Consider the following 16310-nt stretch of genomic DNA (forward strand, 5'->3'; position numbering starts at 1 on the left):
ACCTCCAAATTCTTCAGCTCATCTCCTTATAATTGATTTATATTGACCACCGCATCAGTGTCCTAATTTTTTTGCATCCAGTCTGTTCTCTTCAAATCCATTCTCCACACAACTATCACAATTTAGACAACTGCCTAAATTTCTTAATACCCCTTCTAGGCTCCTCCCACAGCATGATCCGGTGCCTGCCTGCTTCTACAGCTTCCTGTTCCACATCTGTAACTTCACATTCAGCAGCTTGCCAGGGCACTTGTGTTGGGAAAATGAGTGCTGGCAAAGCTGTGTATATGTGTGTGTGGAGGTGGCTGGGGGAGAGTTAGATGGCAGGGAATAATGGTTTAAGGCAGAATTTTATTTTAAAGCTGGATTTCATTAAACGAGTATTTCGTGGGCTTGAGAAGCATATTTAGGGCAACATAAAGTGTGAGGATAGTTTTAAACAGAAAGTAGAAATAGAATGCTATAGCGGGAAGAGCTCAGAACTAAAATCTAGTATTGATTTTGTCTTTCCTAGCTCGGTGAGTTTGGGCAAGTCACTTAACCTCTCTGGGCATCACTTTGCTCATCTGTAAAAATGAAGTGAACATATTAGATTCTCCAAAGTCCTTCCATTCTTAAAAATTATGATTTTAGAAAAAAGAAATTCTAGAATGTGTTTTACATACCTTCTACTCTGCCAGTCAAAACATATAGCAGAAACTGCAGTGTTAGACATTTTGAGTTAATTCTTTAGTATTTCTCTCGGTACCTACAGCCCAGGTCTCACCACAACCTTCAGCTCTTGCCCTTTGTCATTATCTCCTGGTTTTCTGGGTCACCAGCAGGGTTTGTGTGGGATAATCCAGAGCCAGAGAGAATAGACTCCTATATCTCAGTTACCATCTCTTCCAGGCTTATCTTATTCTCATAAAAGCCCTAGTAACTGTGTGTATTTCGAAAGGCTTTGAACATCTGATTCCTGACGTCAAGTCCCGATACAAGAGGTGGAAACAGAAAACAATGTGAGGGAACAGATGTGCAGTTTTGCCAGCGTGCATATCATTCATTAGCACTTGCACAGAGTTGCCACCTTATGACTTCAGTTGCACAGAATTCAGTTCTCCAAAGGGTCTGATAAATCTCAAAGAAAACCAGCCCAGAATTTCAGGTGACAGCGACAGGTCAGACACAGAAATCAGTTAGTAAAGGCCAGGCTGAAGGCTGGAACCGAACTCTGTCCAAGTGATGTGCTCGCATCTCCATCAAATGTGTCACCATGAATTCTCATGTTGTTTAATATCATAAATGAATTTAATTATTAAAACAATAAAACATAAGCACAATAATTAGAAACTGTTTAGATGTAGAATTAGAATACTAATTCTCACTTCCAGCTGCAAATTAGAATCACCTTGGAAACTAAGAAACTATGTACTAATGTGCTGGAGACTCTGATTTAATTGAGCTGGGTGGACCTTATCCACCAGAAAATCTCCTGCCTTTTTTGGGGGTGGGGTGTGGGAGGCAGGGTGGTTCTTTGCTCTTGAATTACCATGTCATCTTTTCCTATGCCAAAATTAATGGAGGACTTGGAAAAATGCCATGACTATTATTTCTCCATCCTTCTAAACATTCATCCATGTGTCCATCTGTCTCTATGCATACACACTATCATGGGGTGTAGAGAAGACCAAGATAAACATTTGACTTCTATTAGTGCCTCTCTTGGCTTCAGACTTCTTCTTTAAAAAAGATGATTTTTTACAGAGAGGAAGGGAGAGGGATAGAAAGCCAGAAGCATCAACGAGAGAGAAACATCGAGCAGCTGCCTCCTGCACACCCCCCACCGGGGATATGCCTGCAACTAAGGTACATGCCCCTGACCGGGATCGAACCTGGGACCCTTCAGTCCACAGACCGATGATCTGTCCACTGAGCAAAACCGATTTTGGCATGACTTCTTTATAAATTGACTTCAAAAATTTAAGGAGCACTTTATAATAGAACAGAATATTCTAATCAGAAAACAAGCTGCCAAAAAAGTAGTACATACTATGTTTAAATATTCTGGATTTTAAAAAAAATTATTGAAGTATAAAATACATAGAAAAGTGCACAAGTCATAAGCATATATCTGAATGAACTCTCACCAGGAAAACATACCATGCACTTCCTCTTTCCTTGCTAAAGATACTACTCCCCTGACTTCTAAATTACAAAATAGTTTTGTTTGTTTTTACACTTTATATTAAAGGAATCACACTGTATGGATCCCTTTTGTCTGGCTTCTTTAGCTCAACATTGTGTTTGAGATTTCCCCTTGTTAAATATACCAATAGTTTGTTCATTTTTATTGTTGTGTAGTATTCTATTAAATGAATACCACAATTATATATCTAGGAGTTAGGCTTATTACTAGGAGTGGAGCTGCATTGTCAAACCTTTCAAATTATAGCAATTTTTTAGTTGTAGTGAAATCTTGTTATCATTTTAATTTGTATTGCTGATAGCTAGTGAGGTTGTGTTTTGGGATCATTTGAATATCTTCTTTGGTGAAGTATCTGTTAAAATCTTTTGCCCATTTTTTCTCTCAATGGGCTTACCTGTCACTTTTATTTTAAAAAATAATATAAAAAAATACCAGTCATTTCAAATAATTAATTTGTGGTTTGGCTCATTTTGGCCATTGTGGATTTGTTTTCTATTTCTTTTTTTGTGTGCTTTTATTTTATTACTTCCTTTTATTTTCTTTGAGTTTAATTTTCAATTTTGTGAAATGGATATTAACACCCTGTTTTCAGCCATTCTTTTTTTCTAACATATACTTTTGAAGCTAGACAGTTTCCTCAAGCAGTGATTAGTTGCATCGCAGAAGTTTAAATCTGTCATATTTTCATTATTATTTGTTAAAAATATTTTCTAATTTTCATTATGATTTTTTCTTTGACTCATAAGTTATTTAGACATAGACTACTTAATTTCAAAACATTTGTGTGTTTCTCTGCCATTTTTGTGGTTTACTTCTATTTCAATTCCATATAAAGGATTTCAGTCCTTTGAAATTTATCAAGATATGTATCAGAACCTGGAAAATTTGGTAACTGTTGCACATGTAGTTGGAAAGGCATTCTATCATTTTGGAACACAGTTTTCTAAATGAATTGTTTAATTCAAATTTATTAATCATGTGTCTGCTCTTTTATATCAGGAGTTGGCAAGGTTTTTCTTAAGGACCAGAGAGCAAATAGTCTAGGCTTGCAGGCCATAATGTCTTTGGCCCAACTACTCACAACTCAGCTTTGCCATGATAGCATAAAAGCAGCCATAGACAATATGTAAATGAATGGGCAGTGCTGTGTTCTAATAAAACTTTATTTACAAAACTAGTGGCCAGCCTGTGCGCCATAGCTTGCCAATGCATATATAATAAGAGGCTAATATGCAAATCAACCGAATGCCAGAATGACCAGTCACTATGATGTGAACTGACCACCAGGGGGCAGACGCTCAATGCAGGAGCTGCCCCCTGGTGGTCAGTGTGCTCCCACCAGGGGAGCGCTGCTCAGCCAGAAGCTGGGCTCATGGCCGGCGAGCACAGCAGTGGTGGCAGGAGCTTCTCCTGCCTCTGCAGCCGCACTAAGCTGTCAGTCGGACATCCCCTGAGGGCTCCCGGACTGCAAGAGGGTGAGCAGGCACAGGCCAGGCTGATGGAACCCCTCCCCACCCCCACCCCCCCAGTGCACACATTTTGTGCACTAGGCCTCTAGTATATATATAAAACACTGAGAGAGGAGAAGATGGTTTGAGTCCTTACAAAGCCTTGAGTTCAGAGTAAGGTAGTGCAGAGAAGTCCCTGAAGTTTCTGGTCTCATTAAGGAACAGCCTTAGCCTTTCTGTTTAAATTTTCACACAGATTTGTATAATGTTTTACAAGGGTAACCTTGGGGCTAGAACAAATCCTATGGGGGCAATGCCATTAACTGAGTTTGTTATAATCCATCTCTAATATAAACAATTTGAGCTGTTGTATCACAACTGATTTTGTCACAAAGAATGAAAGTGCTAGGAGAAGGAGGAAACAGTCATTAGTTTTTGCACAAAGAACTAAGCCACATAACATAATATTTTCTAACTATGCACATTCCTAATCTGGGAGGAGAAAACTGGAATAGCAATAAGTATAGAAGAAAATTATTTAAGGTCTTTCTTAAGACAAAAACAAAACTTCCTTCAGGAGAGTAATACAAAATACCTGGCCGCTTGTGACACCTGCTTGGACTGCTGACCTGTTCACTTAGGCGGAGTCTACATTACACTAATCCATCCTCTTAATTCAAAGAGGAAACCTATCACATTGTAAAAGAGAAACTGTCCTGATAAAACAATCAGGAGACTCCATTTTTTCATTCTTCAAGCTTTTGCTAAATGGAACATAAAGTCCCAGAGCCCAAATCAATATTTTAATTCTCAAATTCCTCCACCTTTAAAATCAATTTAACTCATTCTCTATATCCATGTCTGTTTGTTGGTTGTTTTTTTTTTTTTCAGAGAGGAAGGGTGGTTGACCTCATAGATGTCTGTTCTCAGGGTCTGCTGTTCACCCAGACCCTGAGAACAGACATCTATGAGGTCAACCACCCTTCCTCTCTGCACCAGTCTCTTACTGCCTCCCTACTGCAGAGAACATACGAGGCTCTGCTGCCCATCTGTGAGTAGGAGAGGCCAGAAGGTGCTAAGACAATATGCCCAGTAAAAATGTCCTCCTGGAGTGCTGATCTGTAAGGAAGGAAGCTGGGTTGAACATGCACACGCACAGGAAGAACAGATGAGGGAACAGAGAAAGCCCCCAGGGAGTCCTGCTTACTGTAGCTGGAAGTGCTTGATCTTGGTAACCAGCAGTTTGTACTGGGCACCTAGGGGTGCCATGGATGCTATATCTACAAATATCAGGTGCTCCAGTGGTCCTGTTTCATTGGTTGCTTCTGAGGGACATAAGGTGCGGCTCACTTCCTGATAGTTGTAGGTCCTCTGGTATCTGTAGCAGCCAATGGCGGGAAAGATCAGCCAGAGAAAGAGAGAGGAGAGAGAGACTCAATGAACAAACTGGGAAAGAAGCTTATTGTGATTCACTTCCCTCCAGATTGTTTTCAAGCCCTTATATTTTAAATGTCAGACTGGACCTACTGATGGTGATTTTAGAAGCAGTGTTTTTGGTGTAGGGCTCCGTGACATAGTAACAGGGAAGTGAAGTCTGTTTAGTGCTGACCTGTTCACTTAGGCAGAGTCTACATTACACTAATCCATCCTCCTAATTCAAAGAGGAAAACTATCACATTGTAAAAGAGAAACTGTCCTGATAAAACAACCAGGAGACTCCATTTTTTCATTCTTCAAGCTTTTGCTAAATGGAACATAAAGTCCCAGAGCCCAAATCAATATTTCAATTCTCAAATTCCTCCACCTTTAAAATCAATTCAACTCATACTCTATATCCATGTCTTTTTTTCCCTTCTTCTTCTTATAGTCCTACAATGCCTTGTGTAGTTTCTCTGTAAAAATACAAATTCCCTGAAGGCAGACACCTTGTTAGGATCTTTTCCCCACTGTTGTATCTCCAGCACCTATCACCTAGTCATGCTCAGTGCATATTATGGAACGAAGACTGCAGACTCGGTGGGCATTTTGAAGAATGGAAGGAGTGTCACTCATTCAGGTTGGCTTCTGGGCCTGGCCCTGTCCTGAATGGATGACCCATTAACTAATCAAGAGCTACAGAACATTTCTTAAAAATTCTGAATAGAATTACAATGGTAGAAGCTCTTCAAGATGCTAGAAATCTGGGCAGAGTTCTCACGCGAACTTCAAAGGGGATGGATATTGAGCAGAGCTGAACACGTAGGGTATGTACCACAATTAGCGTTTGCGCCTGTCAACATCCCAAATGTCAGATTTCTCCTTTCACCAGGGCAAAGACCAATTGAGATCTGGGCCACTGAAAGGAAGCAATGTCGTGAAGTTGTTTGGGAAAAGACCCACTTACAATCCTTGGAAGGGCAGCGGGACCTGCCAGGACAGCACCTCTTTCTGCTGACGCACCACGACCAGGACTGGGTAGTCGAGGTTCTCGGAAGAGCTGTTCACATGCACCCGCACGGCGTTGACCTGTGAGCAGGCAGAGAGAGGTGATGTGCATCCCACATGCACAGACACACACAGGCACACGCATCATCACTGCCCCCTGAAGCCCTGAAAACTTTAATAGTTCACATTTACTTCTGATCATAGATAGTCCAAACACCTCAGCTGTCTTTTCCTCACTCTCATTGTAACCACAGGGGTCTCAACCTTGATTGAAGTTCTTGTGTGAATTTCCTTTTTAAAGAACTCATGCCTGGGTCCAACCTCTCAACATTCTGATTTAAGTGGTTTTGGGTGAACCCAAATTATAGAGCCTTCCCATGGCAGGCTGAGGAGTTAGAACTGGGTTGTCAACACAAGATTTTGAGTAAAGATAAAGGGAAGAAGAAATGTGGGGAGGGAGGGTAGGAGAGAGATGGGAAGAAGGATAATGGAACAGAAGTAGGAAATAAGGAGGAGAGAAAAGTTTATAAATGATGAGTCAGTAGAAAAAAAGTGTTACATAAAGGAGGGAGAAAAAAAAATGTGTGAGAGGGAGAAGCTAATGAGGAAGTCAAATACAATTGTGTGTGAAAGGAATACGATTAAAAAAAAAATTAATAGGGGTGACCAGGTTGGCAGGGAGGGCAGTTAGGGGTGACTAGACTGGCAGTGGAGGGCAGTTAGGGATATTAGGCAAGAAGGCAGAGTAGTTAGGGAAGGCAGGCAGGTGAGTGGTTAGGAGCCAGAGATTCCCAGATTGAAGAGGGTGCAGGTTGGACAGAGGGAGTGCCACCCCCTCCCCTGTGCACAAATTTCATGCACCGGGCCTCTAGTATATATATATAGGAGCCCCAATTGTAGACAAGCTTCATTTTCACTTTGGAAAAATCATTCTGTGCTTCAAACCAAATGTTGTTGTCATGCTTTATTAGAGTCTGGCAGATGGCTTGAGCTTCACCCAGCAACAGATACCATACAGGCTGGGCTGGGTTTTCTTCTTGTCCTGCTCCAAAGGCATAAATCAATCCCAGACACAAACTGCTTTTTTGTATCAGCGGCTCTGTGGCTCCTTCAGGATACACATGTCAACTCAAGGATTTAACACTATCATGGCTATTTTAAAGACAGGAAATTGAAGTACGGCCCTAGACCTAGATGGTTTGGGCATTTTCCTTCAGCTTTTACAATATTGTAGACAACATGGAAGGAGTAAAATAGAAGAAAGGCAAGGTAAAAAAGGAAAGATAAAATTTCATCTTTCAAATGAGGTCCCCCCCCCCCCTTATGTATTAAAGCCACAGTGTTCTCTTGAAAACTCATTTATTAGGGAAAATGAAATAAAATAAGGAAATCCTGCAGTTAAACCTTGACGATTTATCACATGTTCAACATGGAAATTGAGAGAAACAGAATAGCATGGATATTGTATACTACTATTTGGTTCTCTTCTATTCTTCTCCTGGGTTAAGCCACTTTGATATTTTCATGTTAAAAAGTCCAAAAGTAATTTGTTAATCTGGTAATGCTTACACATGACGGGAGTATTTTCTTGTGCCTACACTTTTCATGTTTCCATGAGAATTGTGCTGCATCTGGTAATGGCCAAAACCCATCTCCAGTGCGGGTCTCTTTCCTAAGCTCTGGATGTTCCACAGGCACCTCAAACGCAACCTGTCAGGAATCACTTTATCACTCCCTTCACCCCTAACTTTAATCTCTTCTGAATTCCTGTGCTTAGTGAATGCAGCCATCTAAGCCTGAAACCTGAGAGTCATTCTTGATACCCATTTCTTTAGCTTTCTCCAGTTCTGAGGGTCTCCTTTCATACTGTCTGTGTCCAGACCCTCCCCTCTACTCCCAATGGCACAGTTCAGTCCTGGAACTATGAGCCTCCCGACAGCACCCTATCTAGCCTTCTTATTCCCAGGGGTACACTTCCTCAGATGCTAATTTCATCTTGATGTTCTCCTGCTGAAAAAGCCTTCACTGGCTCTGGGAATTTTCAAATTTACCTTAAAGTAACAAGAATCTATATCTATAAAAGGCTAAGTGACCATCTCATCCAAAATATCCAAATGGATGACTGAACAGGCTGTGTGGGGTGACCAGGCTGGCAGGGGGTTAGTGAGGGGTGACCAAATGACTGAGCAGCAGGCTGCATGGGGCCACCAGGCCCGCGGGGGGGGGGGGGGGGGCAGTTGGGAACAACCAGACTGGCAGGGTGGGGCAGTGAGGAGCGACCAGGCCTGCGGGGGGGTAGGTGGGGGTGACTATGCCTGCAGGGGGGGCAGTTAGGGGTAACCAGGCCAGTAGGGTGGGCAGTTAGGTGCAGTCAGGCAGGCAGACAAGTGAGCAGTTAGGAGCCAGTGGTCTTGGATTTTGAGAGGGATGTCTGACTTGATCGGACCTACACCGGTAGTCAGACATTCCCCAAGGGGTCCTGGATTGGAGAGGATGCAGGCTGAACTGCACTGGGCCTCTAATAGTTTAATAAGTCTTCATGTACTTGTCACCTAACTTTAATAATTATTAACAAATGAACTGTTTCATTTCATTTATACCCCCTATTTCCCCTGTACACTCCTACGGGATTATTTTAAAGTAAATACCAAAGATTGGACTATTTCCTCTGTAAATAGTTCAATCTTTATCTTTAAGAGATAAAGCTTCCTCTTTTTAACATAAACAGATTTCCATTATTACACTGAATAAAATTAATACTTCTTTAAAATTATCCAATATCCTCACAGGGTTTGAATTTCTTCATTTGTTTAAAAAATAGTTTTTTAAAGTTTTTTTTTTAACTGGGAACAAATAAGACCCACATATTGCATTTGGTTAATATGTCTGCCCTTCAAGTCTCTTTTAATCTAAAGGTGCCTGACCTCCTTTGGGGGAAGTAGGGTGGGGCATTTATTTGTTAAAGAAAGTGTTCACAAAGCCGCAGAACAAATCTGAAGTATCCACATTCTAGATTTTGTTGATTGTACCCTGTGGTGTCTGTCACTGAACAGACTCCTTTATCTCCTACATTTCCTGTAAGCTGGCAGTGAGGACCAGAAGCTGGAGTAAATGCCAATAGCCGAATGTCTTAATCTATTCCTTGGAGGAAGATTTTTACCACTCCACTGAGGCCTATATTATAGTTCCATTTTTTGTAGGAAAAAGTTCAATGGAACCAGATTTAAGGTTTTCTAACACTGTCCTTGAGGAGCTCATGACCTAGTCAGAGAGACAAATGGTATTATGCAGTATGAAAAATGATTTCATGTGGCCCTTCAATTAAACCAACACCACTTATTAACAAGTCCATCCTTTCTCCACTGATCTGAATCCCCCAAGGCTCTTATTCATCAATACCTTATCTACTTTCTTTGCCTGCCAAGCCCATACACCTAATTACCTGCTATTTCTGAAAAGGGCTCTGTCCCCAGTGACTGGCCTCGGGATAAACCCATCCCTAAAGTCCTTTTATGGGAAGTCTTCCTTCATATTGCCCCTTCCTACTAAATAATTGGGTGTTCTTCCTTTGGGGGAACCCCATATGGACTCTGATTACCTTTGTATGGTATGCTAATTGCGGGGGCCTGATGCGGTGGGGATCTCCCTTTTCTGTGTAGCATAATGTTTTCACAGTTTTTCCATGTTGTAGCATTTATCAGTACTTCATTTATTTTTATTGCTAAATAATGATCTGTTGTATCAGTATACCACATTTTTGTTCATCTATTCTTTAATTGATGGACATTTTGGTTGTTTCTATTGTACTTTTTGGCTTCTAGAAACAATGTTGCTATCAACAGTTTTGTATGAACATATGTCTTTAAAATATATATATATATATATATATATATATTATTGATTTATTACAGAGAGGAAGGGAAAGGGATAGAGAGCTAGAAACATCGATGAGAGAGAAACATCGATGAGAGAGAAACATTGATCATCTGCCTCCTGCACACCTCCTACCGGTGATGTGCTCGCAACCAAGGTAAAAGCCCTTGACCCGAATCGAACCTGGGACCCTTCAGTCTGCAGGCCAATGCTCTATCCATTGAGCCAAACAGGTTCGGCTGAACATATGTCTTCAATTACTTTGAATATACACCTAGGAGTAGAATTTCTGGGTGACATAGTAACACTATGTTTAACTTTTCTGAGGAACCGCCAAAATGTTTTCCAAAGAGATGCATCATTTTACATTCCAGGCATTTACATCACCCGCCGTGTATAAGAGTTCCAGTTGTCCACATCATTGCCAACACTTGCTATTGCTTGTCTTCTTTATTAGAACCATCCTAGAGTGGGGTCCAGTGGTATCTCCTGTGGGCCATCTGTGTTTTAACCGCTAGTTTACCTACTTGGCTCCTCTAGGAAGCTGCAGACTTCATCGTTGGCATCCCTAGTGCTAACAGAATGAATTATCTTAGAAGCAGGCTCACTGTTGAGGTTCATCACACAAACAGCCACCAGTGTTATACAGCACATATCTGTAGCATACTTTATTCTGGCTTAAATCTACAGCAATCAGAACTGTGGGAAACCTAAGGAAAGCTGTGAACTAGGCAAGCTTCGTGTTTAGCTTGTTTGCTTCCCTTTTCTTTACCTAGAATCGGGCCTCCTCCTTCCTTCTTGGATACTTAGTGCCAGAAAGGATATCCCTTCATTGTTATTTATTTTTTCCACATTTTACTCGAAGGCAGTGATTCTCAAATTTCAGTGTGCTTTTCAGCATTCAGATCCCTCAAGCTCACCCCCAACATTTCGGATTTAGCAAATCAAAAACAGAACTTTAAATTATACATTTTCAGCAAATGTATAAAAGCGTCTGGAAGCTGGTGTCTGGTAGCACTGACTCTGGGCTGGCAGGAGGAGGTCTGCTGGGAGAAGAGCAGAACAGGCCTATCACAGCCATGGTTACCCCAATCTACTGTTCATCTCCACACCCTAATCTTATTCCTGGGGCGGCCCCTGTAACCCACTTGCTTTCTTATTTAATAATGATCATACTAATTATAATTAAAAACAAACTCAGATACTATTATGATAAATTGCATATATATATATATATATATATATATATATATGTATTAAAGTAGGAGATAGAAAACACTGGTTAGCTTTTCAAGATGAACAGATAATACACTACCTCCAGGAAATAATAAAGAACGCTGTTCAAAATTTGCTTTGCTGTACCAGAAGCTATTATGCAACTGAGAAAATTGGATTACATCTCCACAGTGAAGTAAGCTGTGCAACGACAAAACTAAATAAAGAACAGGGTATGGGCCATGCATAATGGACCCTGACACCTTGCAACACACCATTCCTAAGAGCCAAGATTTTTCCTTCTGTGGCTTCTTCCTGTTGTCATGACAACAGACCATTTTTATTACATAGCTCTTGTTTTCTATGTTTATTACAAGCACAGAGTTGTAGTGCCAAGAAGGGAGGAGAATTATTTAAGTACTCTCATCTCTGATATTATATAGATCATGATTATGAAAGGTTTTAAGCTTAGAGTCTCCCTTTTTAATCTTTGAAAACATGTCAGAAAGGAAAAGTTCAGTGGAACCAGTTTAAGTTTCTCTAACAGCGTCCTTGAGGAGCTCATGAGCTCGTCACAGACACAGATGGTGTTATCGCCAACAGTGTTATGTGTAGATAACACAGTAGTAATGCGAGCAGGCACTGAGGGCACACGGGGAACCACGTGGCCCCCACGTGGAGGGGTTGGGGGAAACGACACACAAGCTGGGCAGTCACTTCCCACGTCATAGTGTCGTTGGGCATGTCCACATGAGTCCTGCCGTCGCCTGCCTAGGGCAGGGGAACGTGCTCAGGGCGGTCATGTAGTCCACAGGTTCCATTTACAGAAGAGGGGATGTGACTTCCCCCGAGGTCCTCAGCTGTGGAAGAATTATGACTACAACCCAAGTTGCTTGTGTCACAGCCTCCACGGAACGCTTGGTCAGGTCAGGCTGTCATTATTGTTTCGACTCCCTGGCTCCACTCAACACCTCGATGGATACGAGCTTCTCCTACCATTCCACTGTGAAATCTTTAAACTTGTACTATTCCACAGTGAAGCATATGTATAAACTCCATCCATGGAGGAAAGAGACAAACCACAAAAGGTGTTCCTTCTACATATATAAAAACCAAAATATCAGTACCTTGAATATATAAAGAACCTTTTATGCATATAAGAAAAACAAACAACAAAAAGCAACACATGCAAAAGATATAAATAGCAAGTGAAGAGGAGAAAAATGACCAATGAACATGTGAAAAGATGTCTAGTATTTTACTTTCATTAGAAAGTTGAAGCCTTAAACATATGACAATACCACCTTTGTGAGAATGCAGGGAAACAGGAACTCTTGCATATTGTTTATGAAAATTTATTTATACAACCTCCTCAAGACAAGTTGGCAATACCTACCAAAGCTGACAGTGATTTCAAATTACATTCCAGCATTTCCACTCCTAAATTTATACACGAGAAATTCTCTCTTACATATGCACAAGGAATAATGAATTAGAATGTTCATTGCAAGTGTTGTTTGCAATAACAAAAGTTGGAAACAACCTACATGGCTACAAGAGTAAGCTAAATAATGAATGAATAAAAAAAAATTATTCCTACAATAAAATGCTATTTGGTAGTTAAAAATAAGTGCACTAAAAATGAATCCCTATGGATGACTCAAGAAGATAAATTGAGAGAAAGAGCAGGTTGTTGAAGGATACATAATGCATGAATCCATTTATGTAAACTTTGTAAATAAGCAAAACAATATTATATGTATATTTCTTTAGTAAAATTTGCAATGTGGAAATAAACACCAAATTCAAGATAATGCTTTTCAAAAGTTTGAAGGATCTGAGGATAAGACTGTGCCTTTCCTTTACCATCAGCTGATCTCCAGCTTGCACCCACATGCCATGACCCTTCCTGCAGAGTGGAGGCTGGCCTGCTGGGGGTGAAGGCAGGCTGTTGTATGAAAACAGCTTCCCTTGAGCAAAGTGTTCTTTCTGTTCTGAATCCCTTCCTTAGTAGAGGCTAGAAAGTCCTAGTAAATGAAGCATTTCATCCAAAGCTTTTCATAACTACTCCAGGAACTGAGCTGCTACAGTCACAGGTTATACTTTTATTTAAAATACACACACACACACACACACACAAACACAAAAAAACAAACACAAAACAATCCCCCCACCACCAGATAAGCATTAAAATAATTGCTCTAGTTATTGATATGACTGTTTAAAATTACTTCTGATTCAGCCTTGAAAAATCATCTTTGTAAACTTAGGCTGTAATGAAGAAAGACATGTAGACCTGAATTTTATTTCTGGCACTCACAGCTACTATCTGGGTAATCGTGGAGAAATGATTTAACCTCTCTGGGCCTCAGCTCACTTACATGTAGAATGGGAGCAGTAACACCCACACTACCCCCCTCCCCGGTCTGTGAGTAACAGTGTTTTGTGACCTGCGGAACACCCAGGCCATGGAGCTGTCTGCTCCCACACTTTCACCAAACAATCAGTATCGACTGTTTGCCATTGGATGGAGACAAACTTAGAGGCCCAATCACCCCTAGCAAAGGAAAAGGTTATTCTTTCCATCTCACATAGGATATTAATTTCCTCCCATAACTTGGCTTCCAGCTTTCCTGAAACAGCTCATCCACCTCATTAAAAACAGTAAAACTACTGGTTTGGCTCAATGGACAGAGTGTTGGCCTGTGGTCTGAAGGGTCCCAGGATCGAATCTGGTCAAGGGCACATGCCCACTCAATGATTCTCTCTCATTACTGATGTTTCTCTCTCTCTCTCTCTCTCTCTCTCTCTCTCTCTCTCTCTCTCTCTCTCTCTCTCTCCTCCCTCCCTCCCTCCCTCCCTCTCTCTCCCTCCCTCCCTCTCTCTCTCTCTCCTTCTTCCTCCCTCTCCCTTCCTCTCTGAAATCAATAAAAACACATTAAAAATAAAATAAATGGCATTTTTATTTTTTTAAAAAGAGCAGTTTAGCCGAAGCCGGTTTGGCTCAGTGGTAGAGCGTCAGTCTGCGGACTGAAAGGTCCCAGGTTCGATTCCGGTCAGGGGCATGTACATTGGTTGTGGGCACATCACCGGTAGGCGGTGTGCAAGAGGCAGCTGGTCAATGTTTCTCTCTCATCAATGTTTCTAGATCTCTATCTCTCCCCTTCCTCTCTGTAAGAAATCAATAAAATATATTTAAAAATAAAAATAAAAAGAGCAGTTTACTCCTTGGAAGCTATTTATTCACTATACTTTTAGATTCTCAGCATTTTGTATTCAGAGAGCTTTTCTAAGAAGCATACTTTGCAAGACTTCATCTTACAAATTTCATTATGACAACAATATCGAGACACAAATATATTAATATAAACTTTCCTCTTTGGCTTTATGATCTTAACTTTATATTGAATATTCCAATTTCAACAAAAGCATGGGAAATATTGAAGGGAGGTGCAATAATTGGCAGACCAGGAATACATAATGATATCCAGTCTCAATTCTAGTTCCTTTAAGATGAACTTTGTTCATTCAACAAATATTTGACCGCCCCGCCTGTGCCAGGCATTGTTCTGCGTGCAGGAGATGTGTCACAAAGCAGTGTGGACATAGCCACTGCCCTATTGAGGTCACAGGCTTATACATGAATGCCAAGTCAACAAGCCATCACATTAACATCTGAGTTCCAGTGGAAGTGAAGGGTATAGGCTTTCAGGAGAAGTATTTACCTAAAGGGTAAGTAGGAATTAACACACACACACACACACACACACACACACACACACACACACACAGTGGGACAGAGAAAGCAATATCCAAATAAAGGGAACTTAGTGTAGAAGACCTAAGGAAGGAGGGAGAGAGGAGAATAAGGAGAGAGAGAGAGAAGGCTGAGGAAATTTGAAGGATTAGTAGAAAATCTGTCTCTCAGAAGTACAAGGTGCATGAAGGGCCATGATAGACTTGAAGAGTCTTATAAGTCACTCTGGAGAGGTTGGCATTTACTCTTAAGGGCAGTAGAAAGCCACTGGAAGCTTTTAAGTGCCACCACCCCATTGCCATGACCATTCCTGGAAACCCAGTGTTGCCTCTGTTGCTGTTGAACAGCAGCTCTCCTGCATCATGGGGTCCCCGGGCAATGCCTCGGGAAAGCAGATGTAGACCACGCACCCATGCCTGAAGCTGGGGATGGGGAGAAAATATGAAAACAGATGCCTCTTTGTTTTTACAGTAGAAGTGGCTCTACCTCCAGTGGAGACTCATGAAATGGGGCATTCCCCAAAACATAGAGGAATGGGATTCAGATGTTGGGCAGTCAAAATATGGTCAAGTTTTACTTCACATGGAAACCCTTTACATGTAACACAAAGTGTGGTCCACGGAACACACTTTGAGAAATGCTGTCTTAGTTTTCATAAGAACTGATGTCAAATTAAGTATGTCCTGAAGACATGTTACCTTGATCTTACCACTCTATACTCATAAAACATATGGACTGTACAATCCAATTTAGCACTCAATGACATCATATTTTCATGATTTGAAATGTTTGTTCATTGTTCCAGGTATTTGCTTTGATAAAAACTCCTTCAGGATTTTATCTGTGATATATTCAAAATCAAGCATGTGTTGAACGCTTAACACATACACTACAAAATTTACTGTTTCTATTGTATATGAGAGGAGATAGTCCAGCTAAGTTTGTAGTTTTCAATGAGTACTAGGAACCACCCCCAGGATGTCAGAGAAGTGGGTGTTCTGAATTCTTCAACAGTATTTCCACAACATTTTTTCTCTCCATTTGTTTGCTTCTTGTGGGACCCACACTATGTAGATGTCAACACTTCTCCTTAGGCCCTCCCAATTTCTTTTTTGTTGTTGTTTCTATTCTGCATTTTTTTAAAGGTAGATCTGCAATCTGATTCTCAAGTTCCATAATCCATTGTTCATGCTAATGTCCAACCGTCTGCTGAGGTCTTTACATAAACAATATTATTTTCAAAATCTGGGATTTCCTATAGATTTCATCTCTATAACTGTAACCTGCTTCATTTTAACAATCTCCTTTTATCCATATCTTTTTGAGGAAACTCACTTTGCTCACTTTAAAGGCTTATTCTTTCTATTTATTAATTCTGCTGCATCTTGTTAAGGTTGTTCAGTCT

At 40.8% G+C, this 16310-nt stretch overlaps 1 protein-coding gene across 4 annotated transcripts in view; it reads right to left on the minus strand.

The window, feature by feature from the left end:
- SIDT1 (SID1 transmembrane family member 1) overlaps window positions 1-16310 on the minus strand; it is an 84254-nt gene that overhangs the window by 51959 nt on the left and 15985 nt on the right. For all 4 annotated transcript variants that reach the window (XM_084873981.1, XM_084873980.1, XM_084873983.1 and 1 more), the window contains 2 exons: window positions 6020-6141; window positions 4844-5014 (listed from right to left, as the gene is read on the minus strand). In XM_084873981.1, the coding sequence (XP_084730107.1) occupies window positions 4844-5014; window positions 6020-6141 (293 nt within the window). The remainder of the gene's footprint in view (window positions 1-4843; window positions 5015-6019; window positions 6142-16310) is intronic.

This window comes from Pipistrellus hanaki (assembly GCF_964339955.1).
Source record: "Pipistrellus hanaki genome assembly, chromosome: 2".
Lineage (NCBI taxonomy): Eukaryota > Metazoa > Chordata > Mammalia > Chiroptera > Vespertilionidae > Pipistrellus > Pipistrellus hanaki.